The sequence below is a fragment of the Cupressus sempervirens genome, chromosome 1, assembly GCF_028749045.1.
Source record: "Cupressus sempervirens isolate cs-2001-9-10 chromosome 1, ASM2874904v1, whole genome shotgun sequence".
NCBI classification, from domain to species: Eukaryota; Viridiplantae; Streptophyta; class Pinopsida; order Cupressales; family Cupressaceae; genus Cupressus; species Cupressus sempervirens.
This window is the reverse complement of record NC_143118.1, coordinates 769,076,932-769,104,865: the sequence shown is the minus strand read 5'-3', so window position 1 is coordinate 769,104,865 and position 27,934 is coordinate 769,076,932. Positions and strand designations below refer to the sequence as shown.

The following is a 27,934-nucleotide window of genomic DNA, read 5'->3' as shown; positions in this document are numbered from 1 at the left end:
TGCAATTGCCACTAATCAATTCCCAAATTTGAAACCAAATTTTTATGGCCTTCAACAATCAAGAGGACGGTAAGTTCTAGAATAGTGGAACTTGATACTTCCAACTTTTTCATTCACATGTTCAACTACATGGAAACAAACTATTATTTTATTGATATAATAAATTTACACCAAGTTTGTCAAGGGTTTAATGAACACCACTTATGGCTCCACACAAAGAATTACGCTCCCACCATAAAAGGTGCAAATAAATATATATATATAGCAATGATTAATTTTTTATTATATTAATTATCTAATTAACCAAGACATGTCCCATGTCTCTTCATTGCTTATTCTCAATTTAAATAAGAGGTAGCTGACATTTGGAAAACACATACCAAATACATGGCAGTGCTTAGTACAATTGCAGCGATCCTGGAAAACCAACATGGTATCAAAGCCACATTGCGAATGTAAATAAGAAATAAAGGATGGATAACAAAAATTTGGATTAAAGCCCAATCAAAAAAAATATGAATGGAGCAAGTTGTATTTAACAAGACAAAACAAACAGGTTGTCAAAGTTTGTAGCTACGATAGAGATCTTTATCTCTCAAAATCTGGACGTTATTACCGTTATTATTTTCCTCAGCTGAAAAGGACACTTAAGTTTAAATTGTAAGATTAAACGTAAATGAAATGTGTCATTCTCATGCATTGAGGTATGAATATTCAAAGAGTTATTATTAATTATAGGAATTATGGGAATCTCAAGAGACCTTTCAGTTATAATATGAAGAGTCTCTCCTATTGTTATATATTTGCATCAAGCAAAGGATATTGTACACTTGAATTCTATTATCAATAAAATTATTTTTTGTTGTGTGGCTGGATTTTTCCCTTTATTCTTGAAGGGTTTTCCCGGGATATTTCCGGTGTTCTTTGTTTTAGTTTTGGGCTCTTTTCTTGTTGCTGTTGATTATCAATGATTTCTGGGTTGAGGTTTTAACACAAGTCCTGATAAAAGACAAAGTGATCGTGAATCAGATTGGCAGTTAAGATACCGGATGGAAGTTGAAACCAAAAAAACATAATTATATGTATTTTGTGATTCATTCAATTGAGAACCAGTGAAGGTGTATCGTAATATCATAGTATTGGATGTGTGATGTATTCATTCTTGTTATTTTGAAGTACAATAACAATTTCAATTTGAATGGATGTACAAAGAAGGATAGTACAGTGCTGGGGTTGAATAGAGATTACTAAACAAATAAGAACAAGAGGATGTAATCTATGACAATATTATACCAGTCCGCAAAACTCTACATGTGTGAAGTTGTATCAACTCATACCAACACTAGGTCAAAACCTTAGCAGATTAATTTCTAAAGAATTGATTCATAAAACCAACTGGCATAATCACTCGACAAGATATAGAATTTTCATGTTTATCAATTGTGAGGTCAACATAAGTCTAACGGAACCACAAGCAAGGAAGTAAGAAGCAGGGAATAGCCTTTGACCAAGAGATCTCAGATAGCTAATAAGAAGAAGCCTCGCAAAAGCATAAAGCCAAAAGATCGAGTAGGGTTAAATGGGCATCGATCCCCACACGTAGTAAGGAATTGTACCACATTAAGGGTCAAGGATACCGAATAAGGCAGGGAATGGGTGAAATATTTTTCTCAAATATTCTGATTCACTAAAGTCAGTCAATACTGGAATATAATGGGAATGGACAGTAAAAGTTTAAAAGGAAGGCCATAATAATCCATCGGTCCAACATTTTGTAAGAACCCCGGTTGGTCTCTAACTGCTGAAATTGTTAATCACCTTTTTTTTGTTTTGCAATTTTATGGTTTTTTTGAAATTTCCAAGGGTTGTTTGAACAAAAAAAACAAATACAATATAATTCTGGAATTTGGAAACAATGAAATGACTGCTGCAATTCATATTGAATTCACTATTAAAAGATAAGTACAATGACTACATATTTCCGATGAAAAAACTAACGAAAATCATGTGCCACAACAAATTAGAACCTGTTTTATGATTCGTAAACTGCTGCTATAAGTTGATATGCACTGGCAAGGACGCAACTTGATGTAGCTGAAAAAAATGTTGATGAAGCTGCAAATTTTACTATTCACGCGCACTATTCATAGCTGCAACTTTCTCTCCCCAGTTCTGTAAATAGATGAATACTGAAATACGTATTGTTGGAGCACAATCAAAACCTCTATATGAGATTCTCTCTGAAATATCAAATTCACCAAGTATTTCACTGGCTCAAATGATGAACACATAGAAGCACTACGCTCTTCAATGGAACAGCTGTAACCCCTTCTCAGAGTTGAAAATCACAATGAACAAATATATTTTCCTCCTTCACAAGGATGAGCTCTTATTTATCCTTTATTCTTTCTTATGAGAGCTCACACGCCTTCCTGGCCAATGTGGGATAAAAGATCTACTCCCACTCCTTTTTAAATTTTCACTTAAAACCCAATAGTTGGTACACCAATAATTCTTTTAAATTGATTGTTCACTTGGCCCTATCTATGATGACCCTTCACTTAAGTGATTTTAAAAATAAAATAAAATCATCTTATAACTTAATAGTATAAGCTCAAACTATTAATATTTATTTAGCCAAACAAATATTATTCTCTCTTATTATTCATATGTTTTGCACAACGTCTGCACTGTAAACTGGCATGAGCATTTTGCATATGACCAACCCTTATTTCTAAAAATAGCAGGAGTCCATCTTGGTCACCCATTGTCTTACTATAAATAGTAAGTTTTGCATGTGAGTTCTAGAAGACGTCAAACGAACACCAATCTTTCATAGCTCTGACCACTAAAGAAGAAGCTCCCCTCAGATGACCCTCTACTCAACCTCATCAGCCTACAAGGGTCTATTATAAGCCAATCTACTTAATTGACATAATGTCAACTAGAAGGGGACATCACAGTCCACCCTTCATGAAATTGCTTAGTCATTAAGCAATCTCAATTCCAAATGCTGTAAAATTTCCTCGCTCTCTCAAGTAGCATCCTCGACCGGCATGTCCTTCCATTTGACCAAGTGCTCCCTGATAGTGCGCCTCCTCAAATTCCTCTCCTTAAACTCAATGATAGCCTCTGGTACTAAAACCAATTTCCCCTCACCATCCAAGGGTGGAAGCACTGTAGAAGGAACAATCTGGTGCCATAACGCATTTTTGAGACGTAATACATGAAAAACATTATGGACTTTGTGATCAAAACACAGTCCAGGAAGATGCGGAGGATGTTGGCACAAGCAAAAATGGGAAATATCAAAATCCATTTTTTTGGCATTTTCTATGTTCTATTATTTTGCATTTTCAAAGGTCTCTGATGCATTTCTAGGCTTTGGCAAGGCTAAGAAGTCATAGCGCTACACTTAAGACTTCAGACAATAAATGTAGAACTCTAGAATATCTTTCCACAAATTTTGACGATTTGTGATTTTGAGCTACGAGTAGAAAGTTATGACTTCTACAAGTAGATGTAAATTTTAATATAGTTTTTTACAATTTTTATAGTTGTAGAGTTTATTTTGTAATTAATTAGCTTGTGGACTTTTCATTTTCATATCCAAGAGATAACGGTGACCCTTAGGATCCATCAAACTTGTATAAACTCTATTTTTCAAAATGGATGGATCACTTTTTGGCTTGCAGAACATCTATTGTTGCATTTTAACTATTTTCAATTTAGTCACAATACCGCACGTTCTACACCAGGCATTGTAACCTGAATTCATAATTCAGATCACTCTGCTTTCTGCTGGCAAATCCAACTCATAAGCCACCTCTCCAACTCTCCTAATCACCTTAAAAGGTCCATAGTATTGTGGCTTAAGTTTCTTGGCACCACTCTTTTTTAGAGTGGACTGACGGTAAGGCTATAGCATCAAATATACCATATCACCTACCTCAAAAGTCCACTCAGTCCTTTTCTGATCAGCATACTACTTCTACTGATTCTGTGCTTTAGTGATGTTATCCTTAAGAGTTTGTACAATGTCCTAGCTCTCCTGCAATAAGTCTCCAGCACTAGGCACTCTACTATTTGATAGCAACTGATCCATGAAACTAGGTGGCTCATACCCATATAATGCCATAAATGGTGACATCTGGATAGACATGTGATAAGTAGAATTATAACAAATACTCACATAAATATATCCACTTAACCCAAGCCTTCTACTGCCCTGCTATGTAATTCCTAAGGTATCCCTCGACCCATTTGTTCATTATCTCTGTCTGACCATATGTTTGTGGGTGATAGCTAGTACTCAGAGTGAGCTCTAACCCACAAAATCTGAACGACTCCTGCCAGAAGTGACTCATAAACCTATTGTTCCTGTCGCTGACAATGCTCCGAGGTAAGTTATGCAATCAGAATACCTCTTTGAAGAATAAATCTGTCACCTCGATAGCAGTGTATGTAGTAGTGATCAAGAAGAAGTGGGCAAATTTCATAAGTCGATCAACAACAACATATATACAATCTCTACCCTAGGCTCTCGGCAGTTCAGTGATGAAGTCCATGGACAAACACTCCCACTTCCTATCAAGAATCGGAAGTGGTTGAAGTAAGCTGACTGGGTAAGAGTGCTCTTGTTTATTCTGCTGGCAAGTACGGCACTCTCTAACATATTGCAACACCTCAGCTTTGAGCCCTTTCCAAGAAAAGTGCTCACGAATTTGCCAATAGGTTTTGTAAAAAACAGGATGTCCTACCATAGCTGAATCATGATAAACTCTCAACACCATCCTCCTCACCTCTGACCTTGGCACCAAATAAATGTGCCCTTTGTAAATGATGAGCTCATTCACAAGGGTGAAATCACTATTCTAGACTGATCCATCTATGAATCTCGATGCCCACGTATCCTTTGCATGTTCTGCAAGGATCAAATTTCTCCAATCCTCTTATATACGTGTCATCAAGCGCAAGTGGGGTCTTTGTGACAAGGCATATGCTACTACATTCTGTGTCACCTTGAAATAGGTAATATCAAAGTCGTATGCCTATAATTTGCTTACCCATTTTCATTGACTGTCATTAAGATCTCGCTGCCCAAGGAAATGTTTCAGGCTATTGTGGTCAGTTTTTATGCTAAACTTGCTACCCACTAAATACTGCCTGAATTTGGCCAAAACATGCATTTCCTTATTATAAATGTTGAAGCTCCTCTCAGGTCCCCTGAGTTTCCTACCCTCGTACACAATTGGGTGCTTGTTACATGAGCAACGCTCCAACACCCTCACCAAATGCATCACAACGAAGCTCAAATGGCTTACTAAAATCTGGTAATGCTAGCACTAGGCAAGAAGTCATCAACTCCTTGAATTTATCAAAACACTCCTATGCATCAAGAGTCCACAAGAAAGCCCCCTTCCTCATCAAATCTGTCAAGGGTGTTGCATGTCTAGAATATCCACTAACAAACCTTCTATAGAACCCACACGACCCCAAAAATCCCCTCAACTGTGTTAGGTTCATTGGAGTAGGCTACTCAATAATAGCAAGAATCTTTTCAGGATCCATGTGTACGCCCTGAGCACTGATAATGTGACCCAGATATAACAACTTTGATAATCCTAAATCACATTTGGACTCTTTCCCTAGTCAAAATGCTCAACACATGGGATGAGCACACATGCTCATCCCATGTCCTACTATACACCAGGATGTCATCAAAGAAGACTAACACAACTTTCCTCAACTGATGCTAAATGACCATGTTCATTGTGGATTGAAAAGTAGTTGGAGCATTAGTTAGCCCAAATGGCATAACTACAAATTCAAAATGGCCACAATGACACCTAAATGTCGTCTTCTCTACATCTTGCTCTCTTACTCAGATCTGATGATAGCCTGATCTCAAATCAATTTTAGAGAAGAAACATGCTCCCATGTAGCTCATCTAATAACTCATCAATTCATGGGATGGGGTACCTATTTTTGATAGTCTTCTTGTTCAGGACCCTATAATCTATGCACATCCTAAGAGTTTCATCCTTCTTCACCAAAACCACAAAAGAAGTGAAAGGCGACTTACTTGGTCCAATGTGCCCCATAGCAAGTAGTTCCTTGATGGTTTTCTCGATCTCATCCTTCAATCTTTTTAGATGCCTATAGGGTGTGATCATGATGGGTTTAGCACCCTCCTCTAACTCAATAATATGCTCAATACCTCTATTTGGAGGTCTACCTAGTGGTATTTCACTGAAAACCTTGTAGTGCTAGATTCTCAGTTCCTGTATGTCTGGGTGATATTCTAATTTTTGTTGCCCCTATGATGGCATTAAAGTGCAACGGGTTGCCCACTCAACCTGGTCGTGTCTCAACAAGCTCTCTATGCATCTGCAAGACATCATCCTAAACCCACCGTCACGAATGGCCCTAAGTATATGGGTCTTCCCATCTAATTGAAACTTCATCTCCATATCTCTCAAATTGAGAGTGAACTCTCCAATATCATGTAGCCAAGTCATGCCAAGAACTAAATCCATATCACCCATGTTAACAACATAAAAATCTGCTTTGAAATCAAAGTTGTTGATCTTTAGGGGCAGACTTGTAATTTTCCTGTCACATTTGAGAATGTAGCCATCAGCTACCCTCACTCTCAGACCCTCAAACTGCTCTTTCAATATACCACACCTCTCAATCAACCTGGAATCAATAAAATTGTGAGTAGTACCTGTATCAAGCAAAGTGATAACTCGCTGACCAGCCAATACCCCTCTCATCCTGAATGATCCCTCTTGTTGTACACTAGTGAGACGGGCCTCCTTAAGTCTACCCTCAATCTTCTCATCACTTGTAGCCATTTTGTTCAACTTTTCATCATTTGTGCCTTCCTTTTCTTCAATTGATTCCTCATTTTCAGATTGTTGCTCTGAATTTTCAGAATCTGAAACCTCATAATAAGCCCACATAACTCTATTTGCTTTCCCCTTTGGCCTCAAAGGACAGTCATGGTTCATGTCATAGGGTCCTTTGCAATAAAAATATATTTTTTTCTTCCTTAGATCATTCAACGTCTCTCTATCCAAAGGAGTAAATGATTTATCTTTATTTTCAGCCTTTGTTTCATTCCTCTCAAGTTTTTTGAAGAATGGTTTGTTGTCTTTGCTAGATGATGCACTCTTGGCCTGAAATTTATTTGCTAGAACTCCATGCTCCTGGCTTTCCTCGTAGCCTCCTGCAAAGTGAAAGGATCAAAAGCCTTTACCCAACCACTCAATGGTTCCAATCAGCCTTCAATAAATAAAACTATCAACCTCCTCTCTGATATATCTGGCACCATAACTAAAAACCATTAAAACTCATTGATGAAATGCTCCAAACTCCCTATCTACTTGAGTTGTGTCAGGTCTCTAAAGTAAACCTCTGGGTCTTTCTTGTCAAACCTCTCAACCAATCTATCCACAAAGTCCTCATAAGAAGTCACTTGATTGTGCTGAAGAGTGATCAACCCATGATACCACCAATCTTGTGCTACTCCCTCCAAATGTAAAGTTGCATATTTTATTGCCTCAATCTCCGTCATAGGCTTTAATGCTAGAAAAGTATCAAGCTTGTGGATTCAAGCGTGCGTAGTCATTCTACCACTACCATCAAAAGTGGACAATGTAAGCTTGCCTGTAGCAAGCTTCAGCTCATTATTCTATCCCATGGGTCTTCTGTCCTGTCTGACTGCATGTTAGTGTTCTCTTCCTTGGTTCACAAACCTCTCAAAAGTCATTCTGTTCCATACCTACGGCACCAATAATTCCCATTCATCATTAGCAGCCACAAGGCTATCTGCAAATGTCCCATCCTCAGCTTCCTCTATTGGCTCCTGTACTGGTTCCTCGGGATGGGTGGGCCTGTGTGTTGTTATGGAAAGCGTTCTATGAGCTCTAGGTGATCCCACTGCACTCCTGTCATCCCCTTGATCTTGATTTTGTCTGTCATGTGGGCTCATGCGCTTAACCATGGTGGTGAGTGCTTGCAAAGCCTGAGCCATCCGCTCTTGTCCTGTAACCATTGCTCTGAAAAGTTCTCTTGTTTCCTGATCCTCATTCCTATTGTCTCTTGGTGGGGGCTATCCTCATGCCTATCACCCATGGCGTCTGGCTGCCTATCAAATTCTTGTTCCTTGTCAAACAAAGCTTGCTTGCAAGTGTAAAATTTGTGAGAGCCAACCCCAAGTGGCTACATGTGATTGCTAAACCCTCAGGATGGCAAGATTTAGCTCTGATACCAATGTAAGAACCCTAGTTGGTCTCTAACTACTGAAATTGTTAACCACCTTTTTTTGTTTTGTAATTTTATAGTTTTTTTGAAATTTTTGAGAATTGTTTGAACAAAAAAAACAAATACAATATAATTCTGGAATTCTGAAACAATGAAATGACTGCTGCAATTCATATTGAATTCGCTATTAAAAGATAAGTACAATGACTACTTATTTCCGATGAAAAAACTAATGAAAAGCAAGTGCCACAACAAATTAGAACGTGTTTTTTGATTCGTTAGCTGCTGCTATAAGCTAGTATGCACGGGCAAAGACACAAATTGATGTAGCTAAAAAAAATGTTGATGAAGCTGCAAATTTACTGTTCATGAGCACTATTCACAACTGCAACTTTCTCTCCCTAATTCTGTAAATAGATGAATACTGAAATACGTACTATTGGAGCACAATCAGAACCTCAGTATGAGATTCTCTCTTAAATTCACCAGGTATTTCATTGGCTCAAATAATGAACACATAGAAGAACTACGTTCTTCAACGACATAGCTGTAATCCCTTCTCAGAGTTGAAAGTCTCAATGAACAAATATATTTTCCTCCTTCCAAAGATGAGTTCTTAAGTAGTGTTCTAGGACTCTGCGAGTCCGAGGAAGAGGCAGCCTTTCCGAGGCAAATGGCCTCTAGACTTAGACTCGGCTGAGTCCTGGCAGAGTTCATGTGGACTTGCCAAGTCCCAAGCCCAGGACTCCCCCGAAATTTTATTTTTTATTTTTTTAATTTAAAAAGATAGAAATTTCTGGAAGGTGTTTTTTTTTAGTGTATATTAATTCTGAAATTGATGTTGTGGTACGTCATGAATTTATTAAGGATTGAATCTTAAATCTTAAATCTTCAAATTTATGTTTGAAAATCTTGAATATTATAGGAAATTTAATGTTTAAATCTTCAAATTTCGTTAACCAGGTTATAGCAAATTACACAACTGAATAACCCTACATCTCAAAATGAAGGATAGTTACCCAAATTGAAAGCTCACTCCTAATATTGGTTACTATCTAGGTTTCATTATGAAGAAGTCGCTTTCAGCATTGTAAGTTCAATAATGTTGTACTGATATTTTCAGATTTACATATATGCGTTAGAATTCTATAATAGTGTATATGAGCTTTTCTTTTCTTTTTAAGACATGTGTTCATGAATGTTAGAACACTCTAGTGTTATACATAAAGTTATAAACTTTCAGACTTCGTGTATATGTGTTGCTAGCTATGTCCTTGATCATTTTCTTGGCAAAAATTTGTAAGCCAACTATAATTAATATTAAGAGATTTTTACCGTTAAAGGTTGTGTTTTACCAAGCAAATTGATAGATATACTCGAGAGCCCTCTTGTTGTCTACAATGGGCGCATAAGCTATAACAAACATATTTCTCAATATCTAAGTCCTCCATGACTTATCTTAGGCATATTCGTAGGAGGGCATAGGCTACTATGAACCTTAGTCTTCTACACTAGCTGATATTTTGATATATGTTTTCAACTTTTGATTCCATGGATTTCATATATTGTAGACATTTGACAGTGAAACTATGTTTAACTTTATATTATGTTATTCAGTTTTTTCCTTCAGAAATTCGTTGTTATACTTATGTGATCTATGCAAAATTGTGTATAAGTGTTAAGTAGCTTCTACTTATCTCAGTTATTGTGTATTTGATTTTAATTGACTAAATGATGCATGAAAAAATCTTTAAATCCTTTAAAAAATTGAATTTCATGGGTTTTTCGATTTCCCAAGTCTTTGTCAAGTCCTAGCCAAGTCCGGTCACCAAGTCCGAGTCAAAGGCCAGTCCGAGTCCTGTAACTATGCTCTTAAGTCTCCTTTATTCTTTCTTATGAGAGCTCACAAACCTTCCTAACCAATGTGTGATAAAAGATCTACTCCCACCTCTTTTTAAATTTTCACTTAAAACCCAATAGTTGTCGCACCAATAATTCTTTTAAATTAATTGTTCACTTGGCCCCATCTATGCTAACTTGACCCTTCACTTAAGTGATTTTAAAATAAAATAAAATCATCTTGTAACTTAATAATATAAGCTCAAACTATTAATATTTATTTAGCCAAACAAATATTAATATCTCTCTTATTACTCATGTTTTGCACACCGTATGAACTGTAAACTGGCATTGAGGATTTCACATATGACCAACACTTATTTCTAAAAATAGCAAGGTCCATCTTGGTCACCCATTGTCTTACTATAAATAGTAAGTTCTAAATGTGAGGTCCAAAAGACGTCAAACGAACACCAATCCTGCATAGCTCTGACCACTAAAGAAGAAGCTCCCCTTAGATGACCCTCTACTCAACCTCATCAGCCTACGAGGGTCTATTATAGGCCAATCTACTTAATTGACATAATGTCAACCAGAAGGGGACATCACACATTCCTAACATAGCAATGACACCGTAGAATGCTCAGCCAATCATCACCACATGATGACATGTGCTATCCAACAAAAAGGAAAGGGTAGTCAATCTCAGCATTAAAGATGTATCAAATAATTACAAAGAACCTTAGGGTAATGATCTCCTTAAGGTAAGTATATGTGATTTAGGTTTTCCTTTCATATTATTGTGAATTATATTATTTATGTTTTTTTTAATATGTTAATTAATACATAACATGTATTTAATAAACATCAAAACATAAACAGAGATAGAAAAGTAGATGATGTAATGTCCCCTTTTTAGCATTCATAGCATGATGTTGTCGTTAGCCTATTTCCCCACGGTCCCGTAGGCTAACCAGGACATTAAAGGGGCTTAGAGGCCATTTGGCCTAGATTGTTTTAGTTGCAGGTCTTTCTAAAGGGTTTTGAGGCAACTTTGGGCATACTTACTATTTATAGTAAGTCATCTTGGGCATGGGTGGACATCCAGTGGCAGCGGTATGTTGATGGTAATTGTTTAAAATCAGCAAGAAGACTTGTTTATCATTGATAAGATTTGTTTTACATTGATGAAGCTATTTTATAAAGTTAAATTTAAATATTTAACTTTATTAATGCATAGACTATAGTTTGTGGAAAATATTTAAATTAAAAGAATCCCCTTTATTTTATAACACATTGGAGAAATAAGTTACATAAAGGGAGTTATGTTTTATCCCACATTGAGAAACGAAAGATGGAGCTCTTGTGAGAACACTATAAAAGAAATGGAAGAGCTTCTTTTAAGCATGCTTGGGAAAATCAAAGAAATTGGAAAATTTTCTAGAGATCGTGTCTCAATAGTTTGAAGAACGAAATCCCTTCAAGCTAAAAATCTTGACGCCATTGAAAGATATGGTCTGGAGATTCAACAGGGTAGCAGTCTGAAAAAAACAGATACGAAAAAGCAACCCGAAAAAGCGGAATCGAAAAAACAGACCGAAAAAGCAGCCCGAAAAAAGCGGAACCGAAAAAGCAGGCGGAAAAAGCAATCCGTAAAAGCAGTTCAAAAAAAGCAAATCCGAAAAAGCAGTCGAAAAAGCAAAACAATCAAGTTCTTCACTTCTCATTTGGCATATTTTCTGAGAAATGTAAGTTTTCAGCTGAGTACAAAATATAGCATCAGCACTTCACTATTTTCATATTGTACTTGTCTTTGTTTGCCATTTGGCATTATTGGTATCAAAGGAAGGCAAGGATTTTGCAATTGAAAGAGCATTGTAATTTTTGGACTATCTATATTGCAAACCTAGAGTTTGATGATCAACTTATTAGTTTGCATGCCAATTGTTTGACAAAATGTCAATTGGCTGTAAGTTCTCTTTTTGGCATAAACAATGTCATAATTTTGCATACTAAGTGTTCATATTAATGCCACTTGGTTGTAAGTGCATAATGTCATCTTAGGTTGCATCCAAAGTATTTGTCATAATCACTAGTTGTTGTAGCTGCATATTGTAAGTAGTTTAAGTCACATATTTGTATTGAATATTGCCAAAATTAGTTGCACATTCATGTTAGGTCATTGTTTAGACAAATCTGGAGTCTTTTGTAAGCATTCTCTTTGATGCAAATCGAAACAAGAGTTATTGCAGCAATCTGAAAAGTTATATCAGTCATATGACCCCTTGTATGCAAAGTGTTTGACAAAATTCCTTGAGCTTTCATCAGCATTTTTGAGGGCAGATTTGAGGAGGGTTATTACAGTGGTATCAAAGCTTGCTTGCAAAGTGTTTGACGAAATGTCAAACAACTGAAATATAAAGATTTTTGGTGTTTGAAGAAGTTATTACCTGTTGGGGTTATTACAGATGACTAATATTTTTCAATAATGATATAATGTAACATTAATTTGTAGTAAAGACAATATTTCAAAATAATGATAGTTGATAATCTAATATTATTAACCTGTAATACCCCCTCTATTAATGAAATTTTATATTAATTCATAATAGAATATATCTGAAATAATTAAATAATTAATAAAATGGAATGAATAGTTAATCATTAGAAATTACCCATAATAATCACAATCAAAGAAAAACTAAATTAGTAAATTAATATCCAAATAATCAATGATTGTATCTTAAGTATCAACTAATTAATTAATTACTAAATATCAATTAAGTAATAACTAAAGATTAAGAGTAATTCTTAAACAAAACTAATAATAAAATAAAAATCAATTATTAAAATAAAACAGCAGGTTTCATAAGATCACGACCCTTAACATGGGCTTGGGCGATATTAATATTCGTAAGAGTGTAACTTATGCGACACCAAAAAATACATATGGAAAATAACCTTAAAAAACGATAAATACTCTTACGTGCCATCAAGCAATTTTAAAAGGAAAATAGCAATAAGAAAATGGATAGGAAAGTCCCATACATTTGACCACTCATATCACATGAGAGCATATATTATAAGGGTGAATTCCAATGGATATTCTAAACCACTTAATATCCTACCAAATTACAGTTTTCCCTTACCTTGAAACAAAAGACAAGGCTACAAATCCACATAAGAAAGGTATGGAAGCATGGTTTATTAGTAAAGAATTTCAGTAGTTAAATATTTTTTCCTTATTCAGTGAAGTAGAAATGTTAAATAAGTTAGAATTGTTCATAATTAAAATATTTTATATAAAAAGGTTATTATCTATATAATAAACAATGTGAAAAGTAATGAATAAAATAAGAATAATTGAATTGGTAATAATATCAAATTTTTAGTATTATTGTGAGGTTTAATTCTTAATATTATCAGGATTCAAGATATAATTAAGTCTAAATATGTAATGATAATAAAGCTAATTTCGAGAATAGGATTAATTCTAGATTATTAAAAATAGTATTGAAATTATAATACTATTATTACAAATATTTATTAAATGGGATTATCTCCAATATTATAATTTATTTAATTAATGATCAGAAAGTTACAATGTTAACAAGAAGGGGCTTGTCGAAGTCCAAGCAATTGGATCTCTATCTCAAGAGAGGGTAGGGGTTAGCGATTTGTAATCTTATGCAATGCAAACTTGGACCTGTAAACTTTGAGGGAATCCATTGCACATTTCGCATCTAGGCAACTTGGATAGCATTTGTATCTTTAGATCATAAATCTAAATAATCAAACATCACGTGATAACCCAAATGACTATTATGAATATTACAATTGAGTTTAAGACATTAATAATGAAGGACCCGGAAAGGGGACATTACATAATCTTAAAGGATTATCAAGATAACAATATAGCTTATCAGTAGCATTGTGAGTTACTAATATTGCTATTGGATAGAATGAAATATGAAGTTCAATGATAAACAAGGAAAAGAAGTAGTGATAAATAAGGAAGTCATCTGGAGATTCTTTGACTACATGAGATAAATATTCTCTTTTGAGTACAATTTCCAAGTATTGCTTTCTTAATATAATAAATCTCTTATTTTATTTTCTTTACATACTATAAGAACTATGTGCCTTGATCTTTTCCTCCAAGAATGTTATTGCAAGAAAAAGAGGCAGATTGAGATTCAGAGGGGACTGGAATTTCATTAGAGGCAACCTTGAAAGAGAGGGAGCGGATAGAGAATATGATTCAGTCAACCTTGAGTGATCACGACCATATTGATTCAAAGCGAGTATAATATGTTGAGACAGATTCTGTTCTGATCAATAAATTGTGGTAGTCAAGAGGACTGTGATGCCTATGTGATTTTAAAGGCCTACCCCCTATGTACATCATTAGAAAGTGACGACTTTAGAATGATGTCACTTGTGTTTGCAGAAGTTATTGAAAGTTGGCGATCTCACAATAACTTAATTTTCTCTTATGATGGATATCTTACGATATTTTTGTAGATCATGACAGATTGTATTTTTGCATGTTGGATGTTTATATGGTAAGCATTGTGAGAATAGGTCCACAAACCTTATAAACATTTTTTTAGTAGATGGCAAATGTTATGCAACTTGATGTTCTAGAAGGCCATTACACAGAGTACTTGGTGAATATCATGCAACTTGATGTTCTACAGACCATTACTCACAGTACTTGGTGAATATCTTGCATCTCGACATTCTAGAGGTCATTACTCAAAAAGTATTTGGTGAATATCATATGTTGATATTCTGTAGACCAATACTGAAATGTGATATCAAAATGGTGAATATAATGTTGATATTCTACAAACCATTACCTTATTGCGTACATGGTGAATATCAAGTGTTGATATTCTATAGACCATTGCTCATAGTATTCAATGAATATCATATGTTTCTGTACTGAAGGCCAATACTCATGATATCAAATGTGATATCAAAATGGTGGATATCTTCTAATCAAAGATATCTTTAAAATTTGTCATTCCTAATAATACCATCGGTGTAATATATGTCCTCTGTTTATCCTTCCTAGCTAAGAGGGAGTGTTGATGTTTGGCAATTTCTATCAGATAAACCTATATATAATTATATATGAGATATAATTTATGTATATATAAGTTTATTGTTATATATGATATTAATATAATAATATAATATATATAACAATGATTAAATTTTTATTATATCAATTATCTAATTAACGAATAGATATGTCCCATTCATCTTTTCATGGCTTATTCTCAATTTAAATACGAGGTCGCTGCCATTTGGAAAACACGTACCAAATGCATTAGTACATTTGCAGCGATCCTGGAAAACCAACACTTTGCTCATTCAACCTCAAGTGGATGTGCAAATGGAATCTCCATTTTAATATATGCCTCGCTAATAATAAAAAAATAGAGCTCTTTGTTATAGGGAAATTCTATAAGAAGATTTGGGATGATGGACTTGGAAGGAAAAAAAACTTATTATATCAGGGAGTTCAACCCCACATGTGATCAACTCCGAAAGGCATACATAGGGGCCAACATTTCTTGGAGAGCTAAAAGTCTCATTGCACAACTCAGAACCAACTCTCATCAACTCCAATGTGAGACTAGTCGATGGACGAGGCCAAAAGAGTCTTGGGAAGAGAGAATTTGCACATTTTGCAACAATGGGAAGGTGGAAACGGAACAACACTTTATCTTAGAATGTGATGCGTACAAGGACATCACGTTCAAATTTGCGGACATTATATCTTGAAGCTCTTGGCACAATTTATTCAATGAGGAGTACATTGAGAAGTTAGGGGGCTCATCATCAGCTTGCACAAAAAAAGATCAGAATTACTAAAGCTGGTTTAGTCGGAAGGCTGTCCCATAGGCTATTCCTAGCCTCGTGGACGTTAAAAAATCTATCTTTCTATCTATCTCAAAGAAGTTTCTGAATAAATTGATATTTGAAAAAATTATCATTTAACTGATATTAATCCTACAAAGGTATAGAAATTATTTTTCAAGCTCCTCTAACTACGATACAAGTAAACTTGAATAGGGTTTGTTTAAATGAAATGTGTCTCGTCATTAATTTGTCAGAATTGTTCTGTTGTTTGTGTATATTTTTACTCCGGCATGCAACACAAACATGTTTTATTTGTTATAAAATGTAAGCTGAAAAATTTATGAAGAAATAAAGAATACTCAAATCCAAATATTGATCATGATTTGGCATGCATTTGAAGAATCGTATGGATCTTAATTTTTAGTTAACATGTTATTTATGACTTTCAATTTGAAATCAAGCTTTAAACTGAATGTTAGGAACCCACTCAACTTTAGACTTTTAAAGTGTGGTTAGATGTCATTTATGGTAAAAACAATATAAGACATATTACACATTCCATATACATCAAATGGTAGATTGTAAGAAAGTGGAAATCACATTTGTGTGGAACTTATATAATAATAACATTGAGAATGCGCTTACATTCAATCCATGGAAGGAAAGCATACTCTTTTACTTCTCATGAGATATACAAAACAAGCATTATGAATATATATTGGCAACTTAAAGGTGTTATCAGTCTATGACTAGAATTAAAGAATGTCAATGTTCACAAAAGAAATTTACACACCTTTCCAGACATTCCTCTGCCATTTGATTAACTTGTGGAAATTCATTTGATTCTCTATTTACCTTGACACGCTGTTTCTTTTTTTCTTTTAGCTTCTTCCGTGGCACCTTTTTTTTTAACTGCAAAGCAACACCTTCTGGGTTTTCTACTTCCAGTTCAAGTGCTTTAGTATGATTGTTGCCTTTGACAGCATTACATGGTATTTCTTCACTATGGCTTATTTTCTTACGCTTCTTATGGATACACTCGTCATCGCCAACTTCTCCCACAACTTGGAGAGAATTTCCATGTTTGTGAGGCACAACATTCTTCACCCTGCCAACAGTAAAACAATATATTCAAACTTCAATTCAGAAATATCTGTGTCTTTAACAGAAATAGAATCGCAAGATAAGTAAAAAAGAAAAGTTACCTAAAAGATTTAAAAGTACATTTAATTCAAGAATTACCTAATTATCCATTTAGATCACAGTATGTATCAGTAATCAATATCAAATGTTCTGTTAAGAATATTAAAATTATATTCTAGAACGAATCAAGATGTTTTCTATAAAAGAAACTAATGAGAACTCAGGCTTTAAATAAGAAAATTCTTGCAAATGGCATGTTCCAGGAGGAATATTACAGAGATTAGGAAAATACAAAATAATACTTGCTAGGAAAGAAATTTATTGGAAATCAAAATCAAGTAAGCATGGCTGAAAGAAAGGGACCTCAACACGAGTACTTCAACAATGCAACCGTAGTTCAAAGAACACAAAACATAGAATCTATTTTTCTGGATGATGGTACTATCATCATAAGGCCAGAAGAAATCAATACCAAAAGACAAATCTTTCTTCAAATACACTCTTGGCATCGAGAAAAGATTTTGGCAAACATTCCTATGGTGCTTTAAGAAGAGGACAAGTTACTGATGCCACCCATAAAGAATAGCAAATGTCGAATTGGTAATGTTTTCACTTCACTCAGCAAGGCCCCAAGACCCCAAGTGTAGATTGTTGTTCCATTTGCTTCTATCAAAAGTGTTGGGAAACTGTGTGCCATGATGTATTGAAAGCAACTAAGGACTTCAAGAGGTCCAAAAAGATCTTGAACAATATCAACACCACCAACATTGCATTAACCCACAAGAAGCGTTCATGAGATTCCTTTTCTGAAATTTGGCCATTCTTTATGCAACAATTTCTATAAAGTAATTTCAAAAGATTTATCATAAATGTAAATAGATTGAAATCCATTATTCTAAAGATTGATTTCACTCAAGATTGGAAAATATCACAATAGAACATGACATTGTTCATTCAATGTCTCCACTAATAAAAAATGCATGGCCATAAAGATGGATATCAGTAGAGCCTATGACAAAATCAATTGGTGTAATATCCCCATTTTAGCAAGTTCTTGTAGCTGGGAGAGGTCAGTTCATCATTGCGACCCTCATGAGCTGATAGTTAGTTTTGAGGGTCTTTGTTGATTGACTTGCTATTTTTAGTGAGTCAATTGTGGGCAATTACTATTTTTAGCAATGCAGTGGAGGCACCTCGTGCTTGGCACCTTCAGTGTTTGATTGTATCAATTAATGGAGCTTCATATTATAAGTTATTTATTAAAACTATCATCATAAATAATTTTATCATTATGATGTTATAATTTGAAAGTGTGTGAGACAAGCATGTTTAGTGAAAAGTGTATAGGAGAAGCCAAGTTGCATTTTGTGTTATAGAAGAGACTCCGAAAAGAAAATCAATTCAGTCTTGATTACTGCATTTTTATCACTTGTGGAGTTTCTTGAGGGTTTTGATCATGGTTTTGTGGGAGGGCTGCATCCTCCAAATCTGATTCGAACTTTGAGCTGTTGCAACACATTGAATTTTGTATATATTCCTGAATTCTGCTGGTGATCAAATTGGTGTTGTTGTATACCTATTTGTTTAACTCTGATCTGCATTTTGGGCACTAAGATTGGAGGCTTTGTGACATACTGTTTCTACTGTGTTCAAGGAAGAATCCTTCAGCTGCTGGGTATCAGAATTGTCTATAATCTGCTGCAAATCAACATCATTTTTAGAATTCCTTGGGGCTGCAATTCTTATTCTATTTAGACACCAGACTTGTTTGCCTGCAATACTGTAATCCCTGTTACTAGAAAGCGTAGAAGGACCTGCAAATAGGGGTTGGTAGACTGCAATCCAATTCATGACCTGAGCGGCCTAATTAAGGAAGTGATCAGGAGTTTTAGAGAACCAACATTTGCACACTTTAGGGTGTGTTTGATCCTGCTGAGGTCATGTTGCAGCTGGAAGCAACGTGAGAGGGGAATTTGGAGGTTGGCGTGGAGTTTAATGAGTGGACTGTTACTTGCATTTGGACACCTATTCAATAATTGGGCGCTTCATTGAATTTCTCTCTACTTTATGAAACATTATTCTAACAGTTTGCAAGTGTTATTATTGAAACAATAAATCTGAAATAATTTGTATTGGCATTGTGAGAAGTTGTTATTTCTAATTGATTTCAGTATTTCATATATGTTTGAAAATACAAAAAATAAATAAAAATTGCCAAACAAAAGAAAAACATATTCTTCAGCAGACTTTCAGAGTGAGCCAACAAGGCTCTTTACAATTGGCAATTTCTTATGACGATTATGGAAAGGGAGCCATTATGGAAACCCCAACTGGCCTTCATCAAGCAGACCCCATTTCTCCTTTTGTTTTTTGTCATTACATTGAAGGCTTTAGGCAAAGCCATTAGATCAAACACAGTTTGAGTTGCCTGGTTTGGTGTTCATACTACGCAAGGCATGCCTGCTCTAACTTGTTAACAATTTGCACATTACACAATCCTATTTGGAGATGCCCAAACAGAGAAGGCAAAATCATTTAACCTCACTTTGGACAAATATATTATAGCCTCTAACCAAGTAATCAATCAAAACAAATCAAACATTCTTGAACATACGAAGATAATCACAAAGGCAAATTGTGAAAATATTGGCATGATCACAAGCAAGCATTTAGGAGTTCCCTATGCAAAGTAACAATGAAAAATTTTGTTAGTACCATACAATCAACAACCACAGATCTAAAGTTGGAATCATGTTGTGATGTCTCCCATTTGATGCTGGGTCATTTGCAAAACGTTTTTAATTGGGTGACATATTTGAATTAATTTATTAATAAATGTTAATCACTAAACAAATTTTATTTGAGCTTTTTGGGCAAACCTCCGGCCTAGGGCAGTTTTCTCTTTATAACAGCCCTCACCTCTGGAAATGACATGTTCATTGAAGGTAATAATAGGAAGTTGAGAAAGCTCAAACCCGTCAAAATTTTTTATAATATATATTATCTACATTAAACGAATGCTAGTGTCGTTGGGTTGAAAATCTTAGTGATCGTTGCAAGTGGGATGATGCTTCTACCTACTCATTCTCCATGGCTTATATTGCCCCTTCCTTCCATTCTAAGGAGGGGACTGCAACGTTAATTTCCACTGAGGCATGTAGGCTAAGACAATAGACATCTAACCATGTTTCACGAGAACTATTGTCCTGAGCTGTTAGGAAGGGAAGATGTTGTTTAAGACATTGAATGCACAAAGAAGGATTGAGAAGAGTTGTTGCTAAGTGCAACACTCCCAATGTGCACAATCATTATTGATCCCTTAACAAGGGATAAATCATTAATTGTGGAGGAGAATTAACGGGATGCACTAAATTGTATAAATCAACGCTTGTAAGCAGCTATGAACTGAGATCATGATTTATGTCAATCATTGATTTGCATTGTACTTGAAGGCTGAGAACTGTAAGCAAATAGAGCTATGAACTAAATGTAATGAGTCCTGCTGGCTGTCAAACAATTTGTGCTGAAGAATTGATTTTTCTTTTCCTTTTTGAGGTTTGCAATGTTTGATAATACAGTAGAAAAATAGAAGATATTGCAATAATAATTTCAACTCAAATATTTGGATATTACATAGAGAATATACAACTAAAAATTCTAGATTTTAATATCAACTTAGATACTGAGTATTTTCAATATTTCACAAAATACCATAAACCTAGATGATAAAATATCCCCTATTATCTAAATCAACAACACCTAGAAAAATTAGAAGTTACAATCCATGAGCTTATAAGTAAGACATGCCTTGAAACCCTCTGAAATCAAGATTATCAGCAGCAAAAGAATTCTTCAACAAACAAATGCAGTTGAAGATATGGAAAATGCGGCTCCCAAAGTGCAGATTGAAAATAATGCCCAGTAGCAAGTATATAAATGGGCGCTCAACCAACTCCAAATTAACCAGTACACAACTGCTTCTCAACAACAGTAATAACAATATGAGAAGACACCAAGATCAAGCAATCAATTCAAGTACACCTCAACATTGAATTTGTATAATCAATTCAACTTCAAGCTCCAATTCAATTCGTTTACAACAGCAGCAATTGTTGAATTATTCAAGAGGAATCAGCCCCCGAGAATCTCAGAAAAGCACAACTCCAAAACCCTTAACAAGAAATATATCAAAAGCAACAGACAAAAATAGTCAATTCTCATAATGTGAGGCATATTTATAATCTCCATTGTGCAACTTAGCTTCAATTACACACCTTTCACTTAAAAGCCTTTTTATTTTATACTTAGGCACATAATATAATTTATTAATTTCCTTTTTGGCTCCCAAAAACAACCTTTTCAACCATATCATGAAATTCTGACACACAAGGTCATTGGTTCTTCTGCCCAAGATTTAAAACTTCTCAACTAGTTCCAACAAGCTATGACACTAAGGTGACCAACATACAATACCATAAAAATAGAAACCTCATCATATTTAGTTAAATTATAATAATAATTCACCCATCTTGCAAAAATGATTGAAGAAGCATCAGAATTGAAATCTGACAACACAGGAGTGATCCTAATAAAGAAAAACGATGAGTGAACTTGATGGAGTGACTTACTAAAAATAGATGCTCCCTTCAAGATTCTTGGAGCCCAAACCAAAAGCTTGAAATAAAAACTGAGAGCATCACTCTAACTCCTCTAATTCAACTAAACATAATTCTCTCAAAATGAAGCCAAAACACATCATAGGCCATTGGAAAGCCTAATAATTCCACAACAAGGACCCTCAAATCTCACTGTCAACACACGAGGGTTGCAATGATGAACAGACCAAGCCAATAGCCATAACTTGCTAAAAATGGGGACATTACAAGCCTCGCTCCCTAAGATTGCTTGTCCCCAAGCAATCTGAGAGCAAAAATGGACAACAAAGTCCACCAAGATCCCAAGGGTGGAACTGTTCAATATCATTGCCACTTACAACTGGAACCTGAAGCACCAACACCCAAATAATGGATATCAATAACAGAATCATCTAAAAATTGATTGTAAGCATTGATGGAGGTAAAAACCCATCGGAACTCATCCCAACTAAAACACCAACTCTGTCAATACCCAAGTCCCCATCGAACTGACACTCACACCCTACTGCACTGTGGAGATGATAACACGCATAGGTACTCAAATCGCTACCACCACCTCCAACCTCCGACAAACTGTTCTAGGTGTGTCGATACTACAAGTGGTCTAACTTGGAATTGTGGATCCCATCAGCGAAAGATGGTACTAACCCATCCCCTAATGAATGGTATGAAACTAAAGCCAACCCACACCGACATAAAACCAAAACCTCTACCTATGGGTCAAAAGCCAAATGATGAGCACACCCCATTGTATAATGTTAGTAGAAAGCCCCAATCTTTGCCAATGGCTCATCAGAACCAAACCAGGAATCGAAAGATGGCTGCAACCTTTGACTCTACACAACTACTAGTTGGACAAGGTCTTGGCCAACCATCTCAACAAACCCAACCACAAGATCCCTGTGGGGAAGCATCATAGACAAAATATCTACAATCTTTCCCAACATCCTCTGAATAGCATGAGAGCCCCAAATGAGAGTATCCTCATACAATCTATATGAATCCTCTTGCAAATCTGAACTCTTAAGTAAATGCACCATGAACGACTCAGTGCAGTAGAAATTATATGAATATGCATCAACCTTTTGCACCACAATCCATAGTTGATTCCTCTAAAAATGTAGCACATAAAGAATCACATTGCAGTCCTCCATTGATGCTCTTACCTATTCCATACCTACTGCACCAATATCCTGGATGGATGTGACTGCCACATCATATCGTCCCTCATTCCAAACTATAGAAGAAAACTGACCACCAACCACAATATGCAATTGAACAAGGTATGGGATTGGTGTCGACTGTACCCACTCCAGCTCCACAGTAACCTCATCCAACCATGATTGTGATTCCTGAAGATCCAACTAAGTACACTGAAGAGAGTCCAGAGTCACCTCAAGTTCGTGGGTGAGCTCAACCACCTCTTCCTCTTTCCCTAACAGTGCCTCATAACATGGTCTACCTTAGTCCATAAGGTAATCCATGTGAACTAACTGAGAATAATTATGCTTCAAGATCATGGCAGCCTCTCAAAGTGCATGAACCTCTACTAGGAAAATTCTCCTATCTTCGTACTAATTTGACATAGCACCCTAACCAAATGGGGCCAACATCTGATGAATAACATCATAATGCACAAGAGTTGAAGAGATATCACATTCAATTACCTTCAACTAGCGACTCACATGATGCCTACGTAACCCATGCCTCCTTTTCAAGCCCTCGGCCTCACTAACTACATTATGATAGGGAACAGAATCAGAAGTGCTCATCACAATATTGCTCACTGCATGTGTGCTACCATCCTTGCACATATCTACAACCAAGATACAACTACTTGGTAACTCAATCAACTCCATATTTAAAGACGTGGAAGTTCTAGCTATATCTGCTTCCTCCTCAACAAGTACCTGTAAATCCTCATCCTGGGACCCATCCAAAACCTCCTCGGACTTGTCACCTATCATCAGACAAGGTAAATCAAACCCACAACATATAGCATTCCTAAACGCTATTAGTATCCCCATCACCTGACAGAGCCTCAATTGATGTCACTTGACTCTATGCCAGGCTGTGGATCAATAACGATGGAGCATAAACCAACATCCATTGACTCCACAATAACACCCAAATCACTAATATCATTGCTAGATAGCTTCATGCCCTCACCTATCCCACCCAAGAAAGATGTTGCCCCTCACTTAGGAGCAGCACTACAAAAACTGACATATAAATCTCCAATAACAATCCCCTCCTCGAGAGAGTCTAAAAAATCAATGGTAACATCTGCATCAACTGCCTCTGCACCAACTGTAGCAACAACTCTAGAATCCCCAACATACTAAAGCTTAATGTTGTTGTCCACCGATGACACTGACACATTCATGTCCTGTGTGGAAATTCCATCATCAGAACTACGGATAGGACTAGTGGTGTCATACTGAACATAAGTGCATCTGCTTCCTGAATCCTAGCTAGAGAGAATTCAAGCCTTCTTCGCTTTATCCTCCACGTCGGTCTACCAAAAGCGGAAACCATATACCTCACTGCCCTATCAATCGATTCTAGATCTGACAGTCTCACTGCCAATCTTTGTTGATGAAGCTTAAGTCTTTCCATTCTCTCCCTCATGACATTTATTTTTTCACTATCTTCCACACTACTCTTCTAGCTCCCAGAACAGTTAGTTCTCCTATGTGTGTTCATAACTAGAAAATGAAGGAGTGTTGATCACTCCAAATACAACAACAAAAATGAAATAGAAAATACTTTCCTACTCCACAGGATGGCAGGAAACCACTTTGATACCACTGTAATGGGCCCTCATAGGTTTCAAACAATTTGTGCTAAAGAATTGATTTGTCTTTTTGTTTTTTGAGGTTTGCAATTTTTGATATAACAATATAGCAGCAAAATAGAAGATATTGCAATAATAATTTCAACTCAAATGTTTTCATATTACATAGTGAAAACAACTGAAAATTCCAAATTTTAATATCAACTTAGATACAAAGTATTTTCACAAAATACCAACAACAAAGTGGATAAAATATCCCCTATTAACTAAATCAATAATACCAAAAAAATTAGAAGTTGCAATCCATGAACTTACAGGTAAGACATGCCTTGAAACGCTCTAAAATGAAGACCATCAAGAGCAAAAGAGTTCTTCAACAAACAAATGCAACTGCAAATATACAAGGTGTTGCTCGCTAAGTGTGGATAGAAAATAATGCCCAACAGCAGATATAAATGGGCACTCAACCAACTCCAAATGAACCAACACACAATCGCTTCTCAACAACAGTAATAACAGTATAAGAAGACACCAAAAACAAGTAATCAAATTTAGTATACCTCAGCACTGAATTTGTATAATCAATTCAGCTTCATATACCAATTCAATTGCTTTACAACAACAACAATTGATGAATCATTCAAGAGGAATCATCCCTCAAGAATCTCAGAAAACCACTACTCCAAAAGCCTCACCAAGAAATATATCAAAAGCAATAAACAGGAATAATCAATTCTCATAATCGGAGCCAAATTTATAATCTCTATTGTGCAACATAGCTTCAATTACACACCTTTCACTTAAAAGCCTTTTTTCATTATACTTAGGCACGTAATATAATTTATTAATTTCCTTTTTGGCTCCCAAAAAGAACCTTTTCAACCATATCATGAAATTTTGACACGAGTAATTATTTCTTGTGCCCAAGATTTAAACCTATTCAACCCAGTTCCAACGAGCTATGACACTAAGGTGACCATACAATACAATAAAAAATAGCAACCTTAGCATATTTAGTTGACCAATGAAGCATCACAATCGAAATCTAACAACACATGAGTGATCATTCTGAAGAAAAATGATGAATGAACCTGACAGGTGACTTAGTAAAAATAGATGCTCTCTCCAAGATTCTTGGAGCCCAAACTAGAAGTCTGAAATAAAAACTGAGAGCATCACTCCTCTAATTCAACTAAGCTCATCAAAACCAACTCTTGACTTACTATAAATAGTTATAGCAAGTCCCTCAAAATGAAGCCAAAACACATCAAAGGGGAAAACCTAATAACTCCAAAAAATGAGACCCTCAAATCCCATTGTCAATTCACGAGGGTCGCAATAATGTACTAACCAAGCCAATCGCAAGAACCTACTAAAAATGGGGACATTACGCAAAGACAATATTTCATATTGGAATGATTAAAAATGGTTATTCTTTATCTATATCTGTAAATTGTTGTAGTGTTATTGTTGAAGACTGTAGCTGCGATAGAGATCTTTATCTCTTAAAATATGGACGTTATTATCGTTATAGTCAACTTCATCTGAAAAGGACATTTAAGATTAAATTGTAATATTAAGTATGATGACATGTGTCATAAAACATGCATTAACGCATGGATTATGAAGAGCTGTAATTGTGATAAAAAGTCACGTTTTGGGAAATTAATGAGACCTTTGGTTGGAATGTGAAGTGTCTCTCCCCAAATTATATATATTGCTCTAGCGACCGGTACTATACACTTGAGTTCATATTTTTATGATCAATAAAATAATTTTTGTTGTGTAGTTGGGTTTTTCACTTCATTCTCGAAGGGTTTTCCCAGGATATCTTATGGTGTTGATTATATCTCTTTTATGGTTTCTTTATTGTTGCTTTCATCTTTAGTTTCTCGGCTATAGCTTTCATGTAGTATCAGAGCCAAATTTGATTTCAGTAATATCTTCCTTGTGAGGTTGTTTTGTCTGCTCGTCTTTCTACTCTCCTTCGGGTAAAAATTTCACTTGTTTATCCGTTATTATCATCAAATTTAATTTTAACATTGCAGCTCCCTATAGCTGAGTCTTTTGGTTCTCTCTATCATCAAACTGTGTAAATTTAAGTTTATTTGGGTTTTGAGGCGGGTCAGATGTTTTCTACTCATGTAACTCTCCAATTAGCTTTGAAAAGAATTGATTATGTCTTGGCATCACGGGTATTTGGGCATGCTATCGGTCTGTATCTTTTATTTATGTTTTTGACAGGTGTCATTAGTTCATTAGATGCAATTGTTGGTGTGAGGATGTCGTTTGAGCTTCCTTGTGAGCATGTTGTCTTTGTATCAACCTTCCTTTTCACTTCCATTATAGTTGCTTGATTTAAGATGTCTTGACATCGTATTCTCTCTATCTTCTCCGCTCATTCCTTTTTGTAGAGATCTAGGATCAACTGTTACTTTTTTGACAATCGAACTAGGAGTATTAGGTAACCATATTCTAGATGGAAGTCACTGCTTGAATTTGTTGCTCATAATTCTGTGATTTTCGAGAACCTACATGTTTCTTATTCTGAGAAAGCAACTCTCGACAATAAAGGATGAGAAGAAGTTACCAGTCTGAGAACCATTAACAAAGTTTTCTGGGCAAACGATTGATCATTTCATATACACAAGATTTGGAAAACAAGCTTTCAGTTTGAAACGAAGATATTAGGGTATCATGCGAGTGGTCGCAAATCCAATCGCAAGCTGAGGGGAAGTTATTTCACAATTTAAATTGCGCTTTTCAAATACTGTGAAAACTTACAGGAGTTGGAACAAGGAATTATTGTGCTTGTGGACTGTCAGATTTAATCATTGTACCACGAGCACGACTTCATTCGCAATCTTATTTTGGCACTGCAAGAGGATAACCAGAATTGGAATATTGTCATCCATCTAGAATAGAGTTGGTCAACGCTAAGTTTGGCATGTGAATTTCAAATCAATCCTTCAACATGGACTATTTCCTGTCTAGACGGAAGTTACAGAAGTTTTAATAGAATTCTTTAACATCTAGGCAACTCACAATGTGTACTCCATAACCACGCATTGCAGCTATAGATTTAGTGTTGAGGAACGAAGTATCAAACACATTGGAGGTGAGGCAAGATTAGTGGCAATATTCTTAGTGTAATGAAGTCACAGAAAGGGAGCATGTCTGCACAGAGAGGGAGCATGGAAGCATGTAACCTAAGGATTGGACCAGTCCCAAATGATCTCAAGAAAATGAAAGTGATGGTCAGATTGAGAGTGCTATAAGTGACAACTGACAATCATTTCCTATGCATATTCTCCCAGTGAAGAATCTTGTCAGGTTGTGCTTGCATGGGTGTATC

At 35.6% G+C, this 27,934-nt stretch overlaps 1 protein-coding gene across 1 annotated transcript in view; it reads right to left on the bottom strand.

The window, feature by feature from the left end:
- Positions 1-27,934, bottom strand: part of LOC149580157 (sphere organelles protein-like protein) — a 228,577-nt gene that overhangs the window by 131,939 nt on the left and 68,704 nt on the right. Inside the window, exon 4 of the mRNA XM_089789771.1 lies at positions 16,778-17,092. Within this exon, the coding sequence (XP_089645897.1) occupies positions 16,778-17,092 (315 nt within the window). The remainder of the gene's footprint in view (positions 1-16,777; positions 17,093-27,934) is intronic.